Genomic DNA, 18,666 nt, shown 5'->3' on the forward strand with positions numbered 1-18,666 from the left:
CAGGAAATCCAGGGACAATACAGAGTCAATTGTATTGTCCAATGGGTCTGGAATGGCAGGAGCCAAATGGGAAGTTTTCCTAGTCTAAGGATGGAAACGGAGCAGTGGCCATGGCAGGCAGCACCTGTGCTGTGGTAGTGGAAAGGCTAAAGAAGGAAGGCTGGGAGTTGGAGGGCAGCCTGGGTTACACAGGAGGATGCTGGGAGCAGGACAACAAAGCTGAGCATCTGCTGCTTCCTGGGTTCCCATCACTGGGAAAACAAAGGACATACAAAAAAAGCATATTATTTTAAATACATTTTGCTTCCCCAGCCCTCACTTTCCCCTAATCCCAGAGCCTTTCCCCAGCTCTGTCCCCAGCAACCTGGTCATACCCACCCTCACCTGTCTTACATGTCACCAGCTGATAACTCCAGGTATGCTGCAATGACCTCTTAAAACTTCCATAGCCACAGTCACATGGCCTCTAGACAAGGGGTAGTTTCCATTCCACATGCAATGTCTGTGCCTGGTTCCGTGTCACGTATATAAAAATGCGGAGGAAGGGATGGGAGGCTGTGGGTGGAGTTTCGCTCTATCCCCAGCACTGGGGGCAGGGTGGGGTGGGGGTGGGGTGTGTGCATTTTTTTACTTAAAGGATGTCACCGTGACAACACTTTTATTTTATAAACATCTACTAAAAGCCTGGGAGACACAGTTGTCCATAAGATGTTTGTATTTCATGATGTAGAAGGACACTTAGGCACTGTGTCTGAAAACGCCCTGAGCATGGGTAGGGAGGCCCAGGGCCTTTCTGTCACCTGGGCCATGACAAATCAGGCAAGCTTTATTCTTTCGCTGATTCTTACTATCTTATAGCCTTTGGGTCAGCAGTGAGCTAGGCTCAGCTGTTTCTGGCTCGCCAAGTCCATGCCAAGTGCTCGGTGCTGGGGAGGGAAAGCACAGGAGACTGATGGTGGTGGCGGTAGGCCTTCTGTTTGTTTAAAAGTACTTGACTGCATATGTACCATGACACTTGACCACATTCGTCTAGAGCTAGCAGATAATCTAAAACAACACCCGCCCCATTTTATAAGAAAGAAAGGATGACCCAGAATTCATATAGCGTCTTGAGCAGAATTAGAATTACATCAAAAGATTTTTTTAACCTTAATTATTTTTGCAGCTAATGCATAAAAACATAAAATTGTACATATGAGTAGAGTGCCTTATCATATTTCAATACATGAGTGGGAGATTGTAAAACCGGGACTTCTGTTCTTACTGTGGTTCTTAGGGAGTGCTTGTGTTTCTGTTGTTTGTTTAAACATTCCTTTTGCAATGAAAGTTGAATTTAGAAAACAAAGTTGAGTAGTAGAAAACACCTTTGGGAGCAACATCCCTACCCATTTTAATTTAGCATTGACAGAGTATATGGTGAGTGCCGAGTGATTGTCAAGAGGTAGATTTGAGCTTCTGAGATAGCTTTTCTGTGGATGAGTGTCACAGAGGCTAAAGCAGCTCGATGGGTCTGGGCCGTGTGGCGATATAAGATGGCAGGCAGCCTCAGATAGACCAGGGCATTATCAACACTTTAACTGTGCTGAACCCCTTTGGCGCATCAGCATAAAATCTATAACCTAAGTCTTCTCTCTAGTTTTCAAACTAGCTGCAATTGCTATTTTCCTGCAGAAAGCGGAAAGGAAATGGGAAGAAAAAAGGCAAAATCTTGAACAATATAATGGGAAAGAGTTTGAGAAGCTGCTGGAAGAAGCTCAGGCCAACATCATGAAATCCATTCCTAACCTGGAGATGCCTCCAGCTTCCACCCCAGGGCCGAAGGCTGATGCCGCTGGTGACAAGCAGGAGCTGTCCGGTAAGGGCAGCCTACAGCAGGCCTTGCAGAGATGTGCGGGCTCCCTGGTCTCAGATCAGAGTTTATCACTCATATAGGCTTCTGTGCAATGCAGGACCATGCCTCACTTCCTGAGAATCTCCATGGCTCAGCAGGCGGTCACTTGCCACCAAGCCTAACAACCTGAGTTCATGTAGTAGGAGAAGGGAGAATGAACTCCTGTCTTCTGACCTCCATGTGCAGGCCGTAGATAACACTACCACACACAAGCACAATGCAATCTCTCCACAAAAGAAATTTCCCGAGGAGGTCAAGATGCTGCAGGGGCCATGGTTCTCCAAAGCTGACTCAGGGCCCTGGAGAGAATTTCCGACCCATCTCATTACATTTCTACCTTATATAATTGTCTTCCCCGTTATTAATCTGTTCACAGTCTGTTGGTGTTTCATATAATTCTCATATTTTTGTTATTTATGGCACCACAAATATAGCAAACATTTTGTAAAGATATGTCTCATTTTCACCTTTTACTTTCAGATTAAAAATTCCCAGTGGGCAGTGGTAGCACATGTCTTTAATCCCAGCACTTGGGAGGTAGAGGCAGGTGGGTCTCTGATTTTGAGGATAGCCAGGGCTACACAGAGAAACCCTGTCTCAAGAAACCAAAAGTAAATAAAAATTTTAAATTCCTGCATAAATTGTTCAGTTACCAGCATGAATATTTTTATTCAGTTCAGTGCTATTTCCTACTTAAAAAACAAAACAAAACAACAAAAAAATTACCAGAAATAGTTCACTAGTACACAGCTCACCCAGAATATGTAGCAGTCACCTGTAGCTGTAAATGCTGATTTCTAGCAGTGTGTGTGTGTGCAAGTGTGTCTCTGTGTGTGTGTGTGTTTGTGTGTGTGTGTATGTGTGTGTGTGTGTGAGTGAGTGTGTTTGTCTCTCTATGTATCTGTGTGTAAGAGAGAGAGATTTTTTTAATGCATTTATAGATGCATAAAAACAAAAGTTTCAATACAAGGTATTATAAAACCTTCATAGGTGTATTATTAAACTACACAGGTAATGGATAGATAGGAAAAATTTGATGGAAAATTTGAACACCGTAGCCTCAGTCATTGTTAAATAAAAATTATTCAGTAGATGTTTCTTCAAAATAGCAGGGAAAAATTTGCTCAAGAGTCTTGTAGTAAATGGGGCTGGAGAGATGGCTCAGTGGTTAAGAGAACTGCCTACTCTTCCAAAGGTCCTGAGTTCAATTCCCAGCAACCACATGGTGGCTCACAACCATCTGTAATGAGATCTGGTGCCCTCTTGAGGAAGAGACCTGGTCAGTCCTCATCAACTTGGACCATGAAACCCAATATAGACAATTCAACACAACCACCATGTACGTGCTGCCCATGCATGCTTGCACGTTGCCAGGGCACAAATTTCATCTCAATTTATTCTTGAAGTAAACGAGAGAGAAGTATCAGGCCTGGAGAGATCCTTGCTAAGCTGACAGTAGGATTGTCCGCTAAATCTAGGCTCCGCAGCCAGGCAGGGTCCAGTCAAGAAGAAGGCTGAAGGAACTTGACTAAAGTTTGGTCAAGGAAGGAGTCTATCCTCGGGGCCCTGAGAAGACAGACCTCTATTTTCAGCCTTGGCAAACCCTGGATGGATGCTCTAAGTCAAGGCAGCCTTGAAGCCACACCCCTTTAGGAAGACTCATGACTTACCCAGGTTTTCATTACAACTCAAAGCAGAAACCGAAGAATCTCCTCAAAACAAGTCTCAGTTTCCCAGAAAAGCAAAATATACCCCTTGGAGTCCAAGCCAAGTCCATAGAGAGAATAAGAGAAAACTCCAGAAACCAGTACGGGTTTTGGTTTGGTGAGTCTGTGGGTCTCAGGTAGAGAAAGAGCAGAAGCCAGGCTGTTAAATTAACCTTTGGGTGAAAAATGGCTTTCCTGAACAGGAGGTAGAGCTGAGAGATATCCATGTCCCCTAACATTGCTATAAATTCTGATTTTTAATACTGTGTCCCTCACATTACCAACAAGGCATATTTTCTAACCCTTCACCATGACCCTTCTCCCCAGAGTTCCATGTTTTCTTTGTCTTTATTCTTTGTTCCCATTTCCTCTTTACCTCTCCCCTCTTTAGCTAGAGTCAATCCCTGTAGCTATGTAAATTCTTATTATTACTGTTTCAGGCTGGGACTGAGACTTTGAAGCCTGGCAAAGGGTTTGAGACTTAACTTTAGTTTCCCAATTTTTTTCACTTTTCCAGTGCCCCTAAGTTTTTATATGTACCAAGAAATTCACTTAATAATAAATCTACTAGTTTGCATTGCATTCCCAATAAGCCAATGATTGTATATATGTTTATGTATCATTTCACCCCCAGAACACCCCAATGGAAGGTCTGTTGCAGTAGTATGTTGTATGTAGTATGTAAGAGATGAGAGAACTGAGTTAGCAAAAAGGGAGGTCACATATGCTGGGGCTTTCTGTGAGTTCATTTCAGTTTGTTGTGAAGGCTGTCCCCTTAGTCATTGGTCTATGGTGAGAATAGAGAGTTTTACGTTATTATTATTGTGTTTGTATACACTAGATGCATCTTCAAAAGAGATTATCTTTGAAATGGCATACTCTTTTCCAGAAGATTCTCCAAATTCGGAGCAGGAATTGGACAAGCTAGGGGGAAGGTCACCCCCTCCTCCACCCCCACCCCCACGAAGAAGTTACCTTCCTGGGTCAGGACTCACCACCACAAGGTCCGGCGATGTGGTCTACACCAGCAGAAAGGAGACTGTGTCTAAGGTCTGATGGGTCGAGTCCTGGCAAACTGATTTCTAGGTGCAGACAGTTCTAGCTGGCTAAACATTAAAAATCAATTCAGCTCATTTAGATCTCCAGAAAGTGCGCCAGATGGAGACTGTCGGCCAGTGCTATTGGCCGAGCCTGAGCACCGTGGGTGCTAGGCTTATGTGACTTTAGTGGGACAATATGAATGCATATCACCAGCTGCTTTCCTTGGTGGGGCATCATTAACCTAAAGTGAGATGGGAAGAGACACAGTCTTACCTAGGTAATGGATCAGCCGTCGTAGCTGCGGGTGTCAGCATAAAAAAGCTGTTACGTGAGCTTAGCTTACACTTGGAAAGCCTTGTCCCCCGTATTAAATGAAAAAGGACAATTTCCAATTGGAAATGCAATGTGGGGAGGGCCTTTTATAAATGTGGGGAATTTGCAATTTTATAATTCTTCAAACCATTCACCAACGTGACAACTTATGTAAACAAACACAAGCTAAATGCAAGGAAATCAAGCAGCTTTTTGGCTGGAAGAGCAAGAGGCATTGAGAATCCATGTAGTCTGACCAGTGTCTGTGGTTTGAATCCCCTATAGGTGAGCAGTGAAGACCCTGGGCCAGCCCCACAGACTAGAGTTACAAAATGTCCCGCAGAGGAGCCAGCCTCAGCCTGGGCCCCATCCTCACCACCAGTCCCGACCTCTTCCGCCAAGGAGGAAGAAGAGGAAGAAGAAGGAGACAAAATCATGGCAGAACTCCAGGTATGTAGCTGAGGTAACTTCTAGCATTGCCTCTCTGAGTTCTCATCTGGGCTTCCCAAGCCTTGGAACCCACAGGATTGTTACCTGACAGGGCTGGTAAAGGGCGCTGGAGCTAGCATATGCTAATTGTGCCTTTTAGTCCTGGCCTCCACTGTTCCAAGCTGAGAGCCAGCCACCTCTCTAAGCACCTGGAAGATGTGTAGGTAGAGACGATTTTCAAAGCAATTCTGTAAAGTTTACATAGCAAAATCAGTTGCAGACCTCCCTAGAGCTCTAAGTGATAAGAATATTCTTTTTTTCTATTTTCCTTGCCTATTGAGAGTATATTATTAGGGTTTTTGGTTTTGTTTCTGTTTTTCTTTTCTTTTTTTAAAGTATTTACTGGCACAGTTCTCTGCCAGGATTGAGACTAGATTGCAGGGTCTATACCCAAGGCCACCCCATGTCCCTGTCATGAATGTGACTCTTCCCTACAAGCTTGTTCTGGGAACTCACCTCATTAGATACATACATAATTCCTAGACCAAATTCTGGATTTTTTTTTTGACTCGAACTTTTTATGGACATTTTTGCTTCTGCGAGACTGAATCCTGTGTGGGGCTCCAAAACATGTCATCTTCTCGCCGCCCATGTGGTTGGTGCAGCCCAAGGAATCTAACTTCTTCATGTGGAATGGGGAAATTTTATACCATGTCAGTTTTGTGATACTGCGTCTGCTCTGGTTTTCATCATATTCATGATAATAGCTGCCAAAATTGAACTCCTTATAAGGAAAGTGGGTCTCCAGAGTGTTCCATTGGGTGGTGAAGCCTTTGACTACTCGCTCAAGCTCACAGATTGTCCTAGGTCAAGCAAACTCCATGTGTTCTCACAGTGGTCAGAAACTTCCTGACAGGAAACAGATTTATAGTTAGTAACCATTAGACTTTTAAATGTTCCAATCTTAAGACTCCAATAGAAATCATATATTTGTCATAGATACTTCTAGCTACCATTTGAGATGACCTCCCCCATGTTTAGAGTCCTATGTCTTCAGTGTTTTCTATGCCGATCCCTTTCCAGGAGTAGGGTATCAGATATCTGGCTTCTTGCTCTGTAAGTGACTAGTAATAACAGAGACTGAAATTCTCTAGCTCTGTCGGTCCAGTTAGTTTGCTTATGTGTGCTCTTGAGTCAGACCCCCGGCATGACAAGGAGACTCTTCAGAGAAACTTTAAGGGAAGTTTCCATTAAATAGAGCCCTGTATTCAGGTGACCCGGCATCAGAAGAAAATCCAGGCTTGGAAATATAACTTCTAACAGCTCAAAGGACACGGTCTCAATCAGCAGCATGTAGATAAGTCAGGCATATCTCAGACAAGCCAGGACTCACTGTCTAAGGAACAGACAGCATGGAGGGCAAAGATGACCAAAACAGAGACAGCAAGCATTGAAGGCACAAGAGGGTCCCCGTTGTCAGTCAGCTATGTCCTGATGTTAGGACAGATGCTAGAATGTTCACTTGGCAAAGTCACAAATTCTTCTTTCTGCCTACTGAGGTGTTTCCAGACGTCAACATTTGACATAGAGAGAATACTAGGCAATTATTTAAGATTATTCACTTCAGTAAGTTCTTTTTCATGCTAACTGCACATGAGAATGACTACAGCATTTGTGTGGAGAATGCCCTACACCCGGCCTCTTATTTACTAGTTCTCTTGAGTGAGCCGGCTGCGCTGGCGCTCGGTTGTGCTGGCTGCTGGCTGCACAACCATGCTTAGCTCAGACCAAGCAGCAGTGAACTCCACAGTCACGGTGCCAAGAGACTCTCCCGATGTCCCCAACCCTGTCACCTGACAGAGAGAAGCAGTACTTCCGCTCTCTCTATGAACTAGTCTCCCTGGCCCTGCTCACATGAGCCAGCTGCGGGCCCACTCGTATGTCCAGAGCTTGGCAGCTCCTTGTCCATTCAGGATCACGTGGTGCTAAAGACATTCGCTGCTAGGAAAGGAAGCCACACCAGAATGGGATCTGCGACTGTTTCAGAGATGAATGAGTGTGCATTCTTTCTTTCTAAGTTGAAAATATCTCGTGAGGTTTTCTTCCTATCATGTCAATAAAGCTGATAAGAAATGAAGACCATAAAGATCTTTTCATCTTTTCTTGATTTGTTCATGTATTTGCCTGTAGTAATAAGAGCGGCGGGGCTGCGTTCCCAGCACCCAGGGCCGCCTGGCTAGCTTATGCCCTGAAATAATAACACGGAAACTGTATTCTTTTAAACACTGCTTGGCCCTTTAGCTCTAGCCCTTACTGGCTAATTCTGATATCCCAATCAACCCATCTCTAATAATCTGTGAGCACAGGTCTTAGTGAGCACCGGTCTTACCGGGAAGATTCTAGCCTACGTCCATCCTGGGTCGGAGCTTCATCGCGTGTGTCTGCCCAGGAACAGGCAGCATTGTGTCTCTGCTCCAGAGCGCAGAGCTGTCAAGTCTGAGCTCACTTCCTCTTCCTCCCAGCATTCTGTTCTGTTTACTCCACCCACCTATGAGGGCCAGCCAAGCAGTTTCTTTATTTTTTTTAACCAATGACCTTCCTCCATCGTTTGCCAACATAAAAAGGTCAAGACAAAAAGCAACACTAAGTCAACTCAAGTGCACCTGAGAGCCTTTTCCCCCCTTGATGCGAGATCCCGAGCCGAGTTTCACGCCTGCAAGCATGCACCTCTCACTGCGCTGCACCTCCAGCCTAAGAGTATTAACAGTTTCTAGGTCTCTGTCCATTTCATCTTTATAAGGATTTTTTATTTGTTTAGAGCGCAGCCAGGGGCCAACTTGAGGACTTCTACAATACAGGATTTCAGGATGCTGCCTCCTAGCAGGAACCTGCATGCAGGACCAGGGTTGGGGACCCCGTGTCTTTGGATTCCTGCCTCTTTTCTGCTCCATACACCTGGATCCCTGTTAACCTCAGTATTTTAATTCCTTAGGCATTCCAGAAGTGTTCCTTTATGGATGTAAATCCAAACAGTCATGCTGAGCAGTCCCGAGCTGACAGCCACCTTAAAGACACTAGGCCAGGCGCCACAGTCCCAGCCAAGGAGAAGAAGGTAACACATGGCAGCTGTGAACTTTCCACACAGTCAGACAGCCCTGCCCTGCTCTGCTACTAACACGCACTCTTGCCCTTCACCTCTCGCACGCGGCCTTCCTGTTTTGCTCTCTCCCTTCTTTTGAAACTAACAGAGAAACAGGTTTACAGCGAGATTAGAAATATATGACTTGTTTCCAAAGTCAGAATTGTTCCCTGTGAGCACCACACAGTAGCATTTGCAAAAGCAAGACAATAGCGTCCCCAAATAGAGAATGTAAACCTTCCAAGTGCTTCGGTCCAGCTCGTCAGAAATAACAACAAAAACCAGAAATAAATAACTAAGTAAATGCAATTTTTTTTCTCATTTCTAACCTATCTCATGAAAATTTAGACTCATAGAAGCATACCTGTATGCACACTGAAGTATGCCAAACGGGATCCTTACAAATTATTGCCAATTTTGAGGTATATTTTTTAAAATGAGTAAATGTAGTTTTAACACTAAAATAATATACTTGTGACTTTGAAGAGGCGTCCAGGGTGTGTAGCAAAGCATGATCCATGCTGAAGAGAACACTGGGGGCACCAAGGTCAGAACTACAGTGTGTGAAGCTAAATCCAGAGCACCTGTGGTTTGGGGGTTCAGAGACTTCTCATGTTAATTAAGGACAAAAAGGTGAGCCAACCTGAGTCCTAACATTTCCCACCAGAAAACTTATATTTCAGGAATCAGGACACTACTTAATTCTCAATAAAGAGAAACAATAGTAAGAGAAAAGCTGCGGTGCTGGAGAGATGGCTCAGAGGTTAAGAGCACTGCCTGCTCTTCGAAAGGTCCTGAGTTCAATTCCCGGCAACCACATAGTGGCTCACAACCATCTGTAATGAGGTCTAGTGCCCTCTTCTGGCCTGCAGGCATACACACAGAAAGAATATTGTATACATAATGAATAAATTTATAAAAAAAGAAAGAGAGAAAAGCTGCAAGGTGGCCTACTGTACCTACCCTACGTGGATTCCTTAGCTCCTATATAGGCAGACTCAGTGAGGTAAAGTATCAGACCACAGAGGGAAAAATCTAAGTCTTAAAGGAACCTGCTCAGCTCTGGCCTGCCGCCATCACAGAGCCCGAGTGTGAAGTGATCTGCCGGTAGACAGATGAAACTGTCAGCAGGCAGAGGATGTCTTACACACCTGGAGGTTGTTAACTAAACCCATGATGTCAGCCCAGAAACAGGTCGCTTGTTCATTCCGTGTGAGGAATTTTCCTATATAGCTTTATTACTGCTAACTTGTAGACGGCCCCTGGCAGGGCCTGGTATGTTGTGTTTGGACCAATGTGAACATTCTAGAACACTAACTGGAAACTTCATACCTCCCAAAGGTCCCCCAATAACCACAGTGTCATTGCAGACTTTTCTAATTGGCTCTGATATTGCCTGCAGTTCTTGCTTGAAGTTTGAAGTCCATGCCTGATGATAGCTCCGATTGGAAGCAAGTTGCTATGGGAACACCAGTGGTCACTGTTGAGTGCCCAACACTGGGTTTGTTTGTAGGTCAGGCACTCATTTTGGATCATTAAACTCAATAGGTGAATCACTGTGTAACACCCCCCCTCCCAGTTTGTCATTATTAACCTCTTTGTGGCCTCTTCGCCTGCCCTTCCATAACTTAAATGTCTTTCTCCGTTGTTTTCCTCCTGCCCTCATGAAGCTCCAGCCTGGTCCTTCACACGGCTTCTCGTGACTGGATCTCTCTTCTGCTTATTATCCATACACATGGGGCTTGCTTCCCCAGCCATCCCTGCCGTATAAATCCTGGGGCTTAGAAGCAAATACTAAAGAGGGTGGTTGCTGTTCATGCAAAATTGTGACCATCCATGCCTGAGAAGTCACTGTCAGTTTCCAGGACAGCTGTGACCAAGTTTTCCTGAAGCCCATGTGCTTGCTCTGATGAATCTATTCCTTTTTCTTTCTAGCCCATTGATAAAATGCAATTATCTGTGTGAAATCTGAATTACTCTTCAACTCAGCTACCTAAATTGTATTCAAATATACACATTACAGAGCGAGACTGGAAATATTTAGCAGTAGACAGGGCAGATGCCAGCCCCACCCCTCTTGCCCTCCTCTCCCACCCCCAGTAAATGGGCGTGGCAGGGGACTTGAGCTTACACACACCCAGTCCTGTCTTATTGGGAGTAAACTTTTACCTGGATGCATGTTTGGAAATGAAAGGTTGGGCTGGATCGTCATTTAATATTCTTAAAATCTTTTATGTACTACGTTAGTTGCTTAATAATCTGAATTTAAAATCCCACAGAAAAACATACATTCTATTGCAGCAGCAGTACTACCCCATCTGGGGACCCCCATGGGGAGCAGGCACGTAAACTGGCGGTGACTGGCGGCGGGCGCACCTCATTCCTTGTCTTTAATGGTGTTCCATGTGGTTAATGCTGACTTTGTTGTTTGTATTGTTCGTGCTATCCCTTGAACGTGTGTGACTATTCCTTCCTCTCAGAGCCAGAGCAGTAGTGTTAACTGTGGCACAGCCTGGGTTACTGTGCTTTGTGATATTGTCAGCGCTTTGAACAAACGGCCATCACTGGGATTGTATTTCACCTTGTGGCAGACATCACGGCCTCTTGGTATGCTACAGCTAGAAGGGCCAGCAGCAGCACCCTGAGAGGAGAACAGATCCTGCTATTAGGGGTGCACAGGGCCTGGGGCTATTCTTCCAGTCAGGCTAGAAGAACACAATGCCCTGAGACGAAATGCTCTGATTACCTGGACTCTCACTGCTGTTGGGTCCTTCAATCCTGCCTCTTAGTGGGACTGAGACCCCCATGAGCATCTTCACATCTTCAAATAGAGAGAACAAAAGCTGCATCATAAAATGCAGAGAATAAAAGCTGACTGTGACATCACAGCTACCATCTTGGCCTCAGATGCCTGCACTAATTCCCCCCCCCCAATTATGGCCATGCACCATGTAGCATAACGTTTTGGCGAGCAATGGACCATGTCTACAGTGGTGACCCAATGAAGTTATAACTGGTGTCAGTCATCTGCATCACACAGTTGTACTGAGGTGGTTTATGGTGGTCTAAACAGGTCTACTTGATGCTGATGTATGAAAGAGACAGTTGCCTCTCCTGCCTGATGGGATAAGGATAATAAAAGCTGTCACTGGCGTATGTAATATTCTATACTCTGCATTGGTATCTCAGAGTAGACTTCTAGTTATGTGAAAGCCAAAAGTCACCATAGCACAATTACCTGTGCTACATGGTTTGTTGAATCTGTCAAAAGCATCCTGAGGCCACACACAGTGGTAGCCTACACATCTGGTGAGTGTAAGGATACACTAAAATGTTTGCACAACATAATCACTCCATGACTCAATTGTCAGGACATGTCCCTGTCATTGAGAACTACATGGCTGCAAACTGTGGAGTATTAGCACTGCAAATTTAGATGTAATCATAGTGGCTGTTATTAATTTGAAGGTTATCTGAATACACTAATAACCTACAAAGACATTTTCAATCTGTCACTGGAGCGTGGAAGAATTTTTTTATCCCAGAGTATGACAACCAACCCAAAGAGAACTCCTTATGGGATGATTTCCATAAAAGAGTTGGAAGGGACATTTTTAAAACTCTGCTCTTGTTCCTCAGTTCATAGATATAGCAAAACCAAAACTTCAAGTGTGGAGACATGAAATAAAGGGTGTATCCAAAGTCACGTCATTAAGAGGCAGTTGTATCTCAGAATCCTAGTCTCTGTTTGGCCCACACTCCCCAGTGTGCTTCTTACAATTCTGGTACTAGATTCTGCTAAAATCACAGACAGTGAGGAGTTAAAAAGAGAGTTGGTAATGGCTGCATTTATTCTCTTACCTGCTCCCCACAAAACTGGAAACCCTTGAATGTTCCACTAATGGAGACTTTGATCTTGTGCGGGCACAGGGCAGTTTTGAAGGTTGGAGAACAAAGCAGCCCCAGGTAAACAGCTGTAGGGTTCGGGTTGGTGTGTAACACACGTGCTTGGGCCACACGCATGTTTGGAAAGGTTAAACGATAGTAATAGTCCACTGTGGGCGCATGTGGTTTGTGGAGTAACATGTCCTACACTATCCTACCAGAATTTGGAATTTTTCCATGAAGATGTACGAAAATCTGATGTTGAATGTGAAAATGGCCCCCAAGTGGAATCTCAAAAGGTGAGTTTGCCGCATCTGGGTTCCAACTGATGCCATGAAATTTAATTACCTACCCTTGCAGACCCTTTTCTGATTAATGTGTGTGGTTTCCTTTCTCCACTTTGCCTCTCAGGTTACTGCAGGGGCTCTGAGACCTAGTGGCCCTCCCAAGTGGGAAAGACCAATGGTGACTAGTATGCCTGACACATCAAGAACACCAGAAAGTAGAGGTGACACCTTCATGAAGGAAAATTCCACACCCAATAAGAATGTATTCAGAGACAGTAGAGAGTATTCCCAGAAAAATGTGGCTAAGGTCACCGGCATGAATTCATTAGAAGGTGAAATCCACAAAGGGCCTAAGGTCTCGGGACCACAGTGCGCTGTTCCTGACACCGAGAATCAGAAGGCGAACTATGGAAAGGCAAAAGAGACAGGCCAACAAGGACAGGAAAATACAGATAAGAGTCACATTCCTCCACTGACTAGATCAACAGAATTAAGTATTCATGATGTCAAAGCACAGGATCATGACGTGCTCATGACCGATCTTGGACAAGTTGTCCTGAGATCCAAGGTGGGTAGGCACGCTAATACGAACACTAATGAAGACGGAGAATCGGCTCCCAGTTCTCCCAGTGAGGAACACCCAACCACTGATAACATCGCCTTCATGATCACCAAAACCGCTGTCCAGGTTCTGTCCAGTGGGGAGGTCCATGACATTGTGAGTCAAAAAGGACAAGATGTGCAGACAGTCAATATTGATGCAAGAAAAGAGGCTACCTCTCAGCAAGAAGGGACTGAAGGCGAAGAGCCAGTCGTGTGCCTAGACAAGAAGCCAGTTATCATCATTTTTGATGAACCCATGGACATCCGATCCGCATATAAGAGACTTTCCACCATCTTTGAGGAATGTGATGAGGAATTAGAGAGAATGATGACAGAGGAAAAGATAGAGGAGGAGGAAGAGGAAGAAAACGGAGACACTGGAGTCCCACCCTCCTCCCACACGTCTCCTGAGCAGATTGACTCAGGAAGTGGTAGGAGGGGACAGAAGGCAGAGACACAATCACAACCCCACTCCACCTCAGCAGAGACACAGACTCCAGGAGGGCAGGAAGTTCATAAAGCTGAGCAGAGAAAACTTAGCGCAGAAGATTCTCCAAACTCGGGACGCAAGTGTGACGTGACTGACGACCAGTTCGAGAGCCCCAAGAAAAAATTTAAATTCAAGTTCCCTAAAAAGCAGCTTGCTGCTCTTACTCAGGCAATCCGCACAGGAACTAAGACGGGAAAGAAGACCCTGCAGGTGGTAGTCTATGAGGAAGAGGAAGAGGATGGCACTTTGAAACAGCACAAAGAGGCCAAGAGGTTTGAAATCAACCGGTCACAGCCCGAAGATGCCCTGAAAACCATGACCAGGAGACAAGAGCAGCTCAGTCTTGAAGGCACATCTCCGACTTCAAGGACGGATGAAATTAGGAAAAATACGTACAGAACTCTGGACAGCCTGGAGCAGACCATAAGGCAACTTGAAAACACAATCAGCGAAATGAGCCCCAGGGCCCTAGTTGATACCCCATGTTCTTCCAACCGAGATTGTGGTGCAAGCTCGGCCCACATAGCCCAAGAGGTCTCTCCCCGGGCCTTGCTAGTTCTGGATGAAGTGCCCCCCGCCCCAGAACCCCCCACGTCCATATCTTCAGCTTCACGTAAGGTATATTGGTCTGTGGAAAGTGGAAAAATCCAGCTGCTTCTTAAGCCTGTCATAATCACAGTAGCAAACGGTGTCTTGTGATTTAATCGCTTCCTTTCAGGTGGCTCACGTTTTTTTTTTTTTTTTGTCTATTCGTCATGTACCCGTCTTTCCTCCCTTCTCCGTCGCCTTCCAGAAACAACCGGCAACTAGGTGTCTAACAGCTAATCAATTCTGTTTGTGCCTCTGTTGCTGATTGGTGTTGGGTCCGTATCAGGAAGCTGGGTCAGCCGTGTGCTGTTGGTACTCACATTAAAATCCAATTGATCAGTAGTGAGCTGTTGATTCTGTTTGATTCTTCTGATTAACCCAGTCGGTGTCTCCTGGGTCTGTCCTGCATGTAGGGCGCTAGCTTTTCCCTTGACCTTCTCTGCACCTAGAGGGACAGTCTCAGTAACAATCTGCTCACCTTCTTCTCTTTGTCTCCCCTCCCTCACCGGTCCTTCCACAGGGCTCCAGTGCCACCCCACAGACAAGCCGGATGCCAGTCCCCATGAGTTCTAAGAACAGACCCGGAAGCCTGGATAAAACCAACAAACCGTCCAAACTGCAGGATCCCCGCCAATATCGTCAGGTAGTTTTACCTTAAACCAAATTTTGGATGGACGCTGTTGCAATTAAGAAGCCAGTCCCTGACTTAGTTTATACCAAATACCGTGTTTTCTTTGTGAGATATCATTTACGTAGACATTCTGGATCTGGGGGCATGAGAAAAAAAATCTAAAAAGAACTGTGTTAGACTTTTCACCACACTCTTGCATGCCTACAATAAAGTGTCTTTTCCTCTGTGACTCCAGACCTTAACTGTTAACACATGGTGCCAGGCCAGTGGCGGTTTCTTTGGTGAATGTAGCGCTTATCAAAACCTCTTGGGAAGCAGAGACAAACCAGCCTGTCATTGGTCTGCTCTTCCGTCACAGCTACTAACATCTGTGTTGACGGCTTTAAAGTCACATTAACACCCCCACATTAAAAGCACATTCACGCTCCCCTCCCCAACACCAATCCCCATGCATGGCCAACCCAACCCGTGACGTGTGGTCTCCCTTTCTGCCTCTTCCATTCCTTCTTCGCTCTGTGCATGGGGTGGTTTCTGCCAGGTCCAGATAAGCACAAAGCGTAGCTCAGGCCGCGACTGACTGAACCTTGTTTTCCTTGTGCTGAATGGTTCTCTGAAGGGCTGTGTTGCCAGGCCCTGTGTGTTGATGGTGTTGCCAGCTTTCTGACCGCGTGTCTCCCGCCATCTTTGTTTGCAGGCTAATGGAAGTGCTAAGAAAGCTGGTGGGGATTGTAAGCCTACTTCCCCCTCCCTCCCTGCTTCTAAGATCCCAGCCCTTTCTCCCAGCTCTGGGAAAAGCAGTTCTCTACCCTCCGCTAGCGGTGACAGCTCTAACCTCCCCAGTGCATCTGCTACTAAACCATCGATTGCTTCTACCCCTCTCAGCCCCCAAGCAGGACGGCCCACTCACTCCTCCTCCCTCATCCCCTCTGTCTCTAATGGCTCCTTAAAGTTTCAGAGCCCGCCTCACGCAGGTAAAGGCCATCACCTTTCATTTGCACTGCAGACTCAAAATGGCCGAGCCGCCCCTACTTCCTCCTCCTCTTCTCCTCCCTCCCCTGCCTCCCCCACCTCCCTGAATCAAGGTGCCAGGGGCGTCAGGACCATCCATACTCCTAGCCTCACCAGCTACAAAGCACAGAACGGAAGTTCAAGCAAAGCCACCCCGTCCACAGCAAAGGAAACTTCTTAAAGGCCAGATCCTATTAGGCACGAGGTGGAATCCCATCCTTGTTTCTAATTTTTAGCCAGTCTGGAACAACTGTTTCCACAAGAGAATTACCATATTGCTGTACTGTCCAAGGCTTCATGCAAAGTGTGTGCTAAACACTGAGTTAGTTCCTAGGTTGCAGTCAAGCCTGTTTTTCCCACTCTGTTGCTGTTGTAATTTCATAGTGACGACTGTCTAGATTCAGTACCTATTCAATGAAGAAAGCATGTGCTGTTAACCAAGAGAGTACGGCGCGAGCCAGGAGACCGTGAGACGAGCTGTACTATGCATGTAAAACATGTATGATTCCAGAGTTTTAGTATGTTTTGTATAAAAATATTTTTCATTACGGAGACTAGAAGTAAACAGAGAGATACACAAGCGTGACTATATAAATTGTAAAGCATATATTATGATATTTTCTTTTATTTTAGTGTTATTTAGCTTTATTACAGATTTCTATTTTTGTCAAAAGCTTCATGGTTCCTTTCAAGATCTTTTTTGCCAAAAACATTTTTGATACTACAGCATTGTACATTTGAAAGTAGCATGCTAGACTCTAAGCCAGTGCGCTTGCGCACAGCCCGTAGGACGACATTCAGCAAACTCTTGCACTGCCATCGGAAGGATGGATGACAACTTGCTAGCCCAAGCAGGTGTGCTTTCTTTTTCTTTGCCTTCTTTTTATTTTCTTCTTCCTTTTTTTCTTAAAAAAATATATTATTATTCTTTAGTATTTTTTTTGTTGCAGTATCTTAACCCCTTTTTATGTTTCCCTAGACCTGGTAACCCACACTATTACATTGTGGATTTTAAAACGTACACTTCTGTACGATTCTGTACACTGAGGAGATTTTGTAAATATATAAATATAAACAGACATCAAAATATTGTATGTGACCGCACATGGAGTAGTTTTCCCACACCAAAGTTAATTTTTATGCATGCTTGAGAGTCTATGCTGGGATGGGTGGAAATGGCTCTACCCATCCATTTTTAAAAAGCTACAAGTTTGCACAGCTCGAGTGGTTTTGTAAATAACTGTATTTGTATAACACAGCCATGTAACATACAGAACTGTAAGCAGAGACCTTGCAAAACTAAATAAAGGGCTGCATGCTTAGTATTTTTTTGTACCTTGTCATTGTAACTAACTACTTCCTAGTCAAAGAGCATGTAAGTATTGCCTCAGGGTCTCGGCTTTGAGGGTGTTCTGAGTAACGTGTAGCCACGTCCAAGTATACAGCGGTGCTTCTCCAAAAGCTCGGAGTAGCTAAGGACGAGTCCCTAATAAATTAATTGACAATGTGGTTGTCTGAACTTCATTTGCGGCTTCACTTTTCTCCAGGGCTTCTTGGGGTTTAGCTGATAACCAAACCCCAAGACCATAAACCTGGACACAAGTTTGCGTACTCATTCATCAGAGGGGGTTTTTGCTGCTTTCTTGATTTTTTCTTCTCTTAATTTCTAGTAAAAGTAAAAAGAAGATGCCTTTATCACTTGGTTCAAACAGGGTTTGTGTGTGTGTGTGTGTGTGTGTGTGTGTGTGTGTCTAGTTGTTTTTTTCTTCAATTCCCAATTTTGAAGTTTTTTAAATTGTTATTTTATGTATATGGATATACATTCATTCCTGGTGCCTGTGGTCAGAAGAGTTGTGTCGGATCCCTGGAATTGGAGTTCTATCTGGTTGGAAGCCTCCATGTGGGTGCTAGGAATCTAAAGGAAATGGACAATGCAACACAGCACGTTTTCATTTACAAAGACTGGAAAGAAGACGGAGGAGAGGGCTCAGTCAGGAAAGTGCTTGCCCTGTAAGCATGAGGATCCTGAGTTTGATCCCTAGAACCCACAAAAGCAGCTGAGCAGAGTGGTATGCCCTTATATTCCAGCTCTGGGGGTGAGACAGGCAGATCCTCAGAGACTGGCTGGCCAACCAGTCCAGCCTGAGCAGTTCCAGGCCAGTAAGATACCCTGGGGAACAGCACCCGAGACTGACCTCCAGCTGTGATATGCATGCATGCACATACATAAATATAGACAGATATACACACACAAACTGGCAAAGAGTTATTAATAATAAAAATTCCCAGATTCCACAAACAACCTTAAGAACCTGTTCATCTTTTTTTTCACATCAAAAAAATATTTAACTTGTTGGTTAGATGTAAAGAGCTAATACTGTCACACTTTACAGCACCCTGCTGTATGTCCCAAGCTTCAGGTTTCCTGAACATCATGCCTTCATGAGAAATACCTTCAGAGACCTCTGCTCACAGCAGTCATGGCAGCCACAAGTTCAGGAGCACTCAGGGAAGGTTTTCAGTGTACGTGATTCCAGCATTCCTATCCTGTCCAGCAGTGCTGGAATCTGAATGGGAGTTCATAGACAATACCCGCTCCTAGAATTACAACTGTGTTGTGTGACTAGTAGCTAGCTAATTCATGCTGGTGTGCTCG

The 18,666-nt window shown here is 44.9% G+C and overlaps 1 protein-coding gene across 27 annotated transcripts in view; it reads left to right on the forward strand.

Annotated features, from left to right (window-relative positions):
• Kiaa1217 (KIAA1217 ortholog) overlaps nt 1-18,080 on the forward strand; it is an 812,359-nt gene extending 794,279 nt beyond the window's left edge. For 13 of the 27 annotated variants that reach the window (XM_075970611.1, XM_075970614.1, XM_075970601.1 and 10 more), the window contains 8 exons: nt 1,672-1,855; nt 4,487-4,647; nt 5,236-5,400; nt 8,372-8,491; nt 12,625-12,702; nt 12,815-14,401; nt 14,892-15,014; nt 15,697-16,337. In XM_075970611.1, the coding sequence (XP_075826726.1) occupies nt 1,672-1,855; nt 4,487-4,647; nt 5,236-5,400; nt 8,372-8,491; nt 12,625-12,702; nt 12,815-14,401; nt 14,892-15,014; nt 15,697-16,191 (2,913 nt within the window). In that variant the 3' untranslated portion in view covers nt 16,192-16,337. Of the gene's footprint in view, nt 1-1,671; nt 1,856-4,486; nt 4,648-5,235; nt 5,401-8,371; nt 8,492-12,624; nt 12,703-12,814; nt 14,402-14,891; nt 15,232-15,696; nt 17,518-17,856 lie in introns of those variants that run through there. The other 14 variants (XM_075970619.1, XM_075970622.1, XM_075970624.1 and 11 more) reach the window with 8 other exon arrangements.
• The last annotated feature ends 586 nt before the right edge of the window (nt 18,081-18,666 follow it).

Source organism: Microtus pennsylvanicus, chromosome 4 (genome assembly GCF_037038515.1).
Source record: "Microtus pennsylvanicus isolate mMicPen1 chromosome 4, mMicPen1.hap1, whole genome shotgun sequence".
NCBI classification, from domain to species: domain Eukaryota; kingdom Metazoa; phylum Chordata; class Mammalia; order Rodentia; family Cricetidae; genus Microtus; species Microtus pennsylvanicus.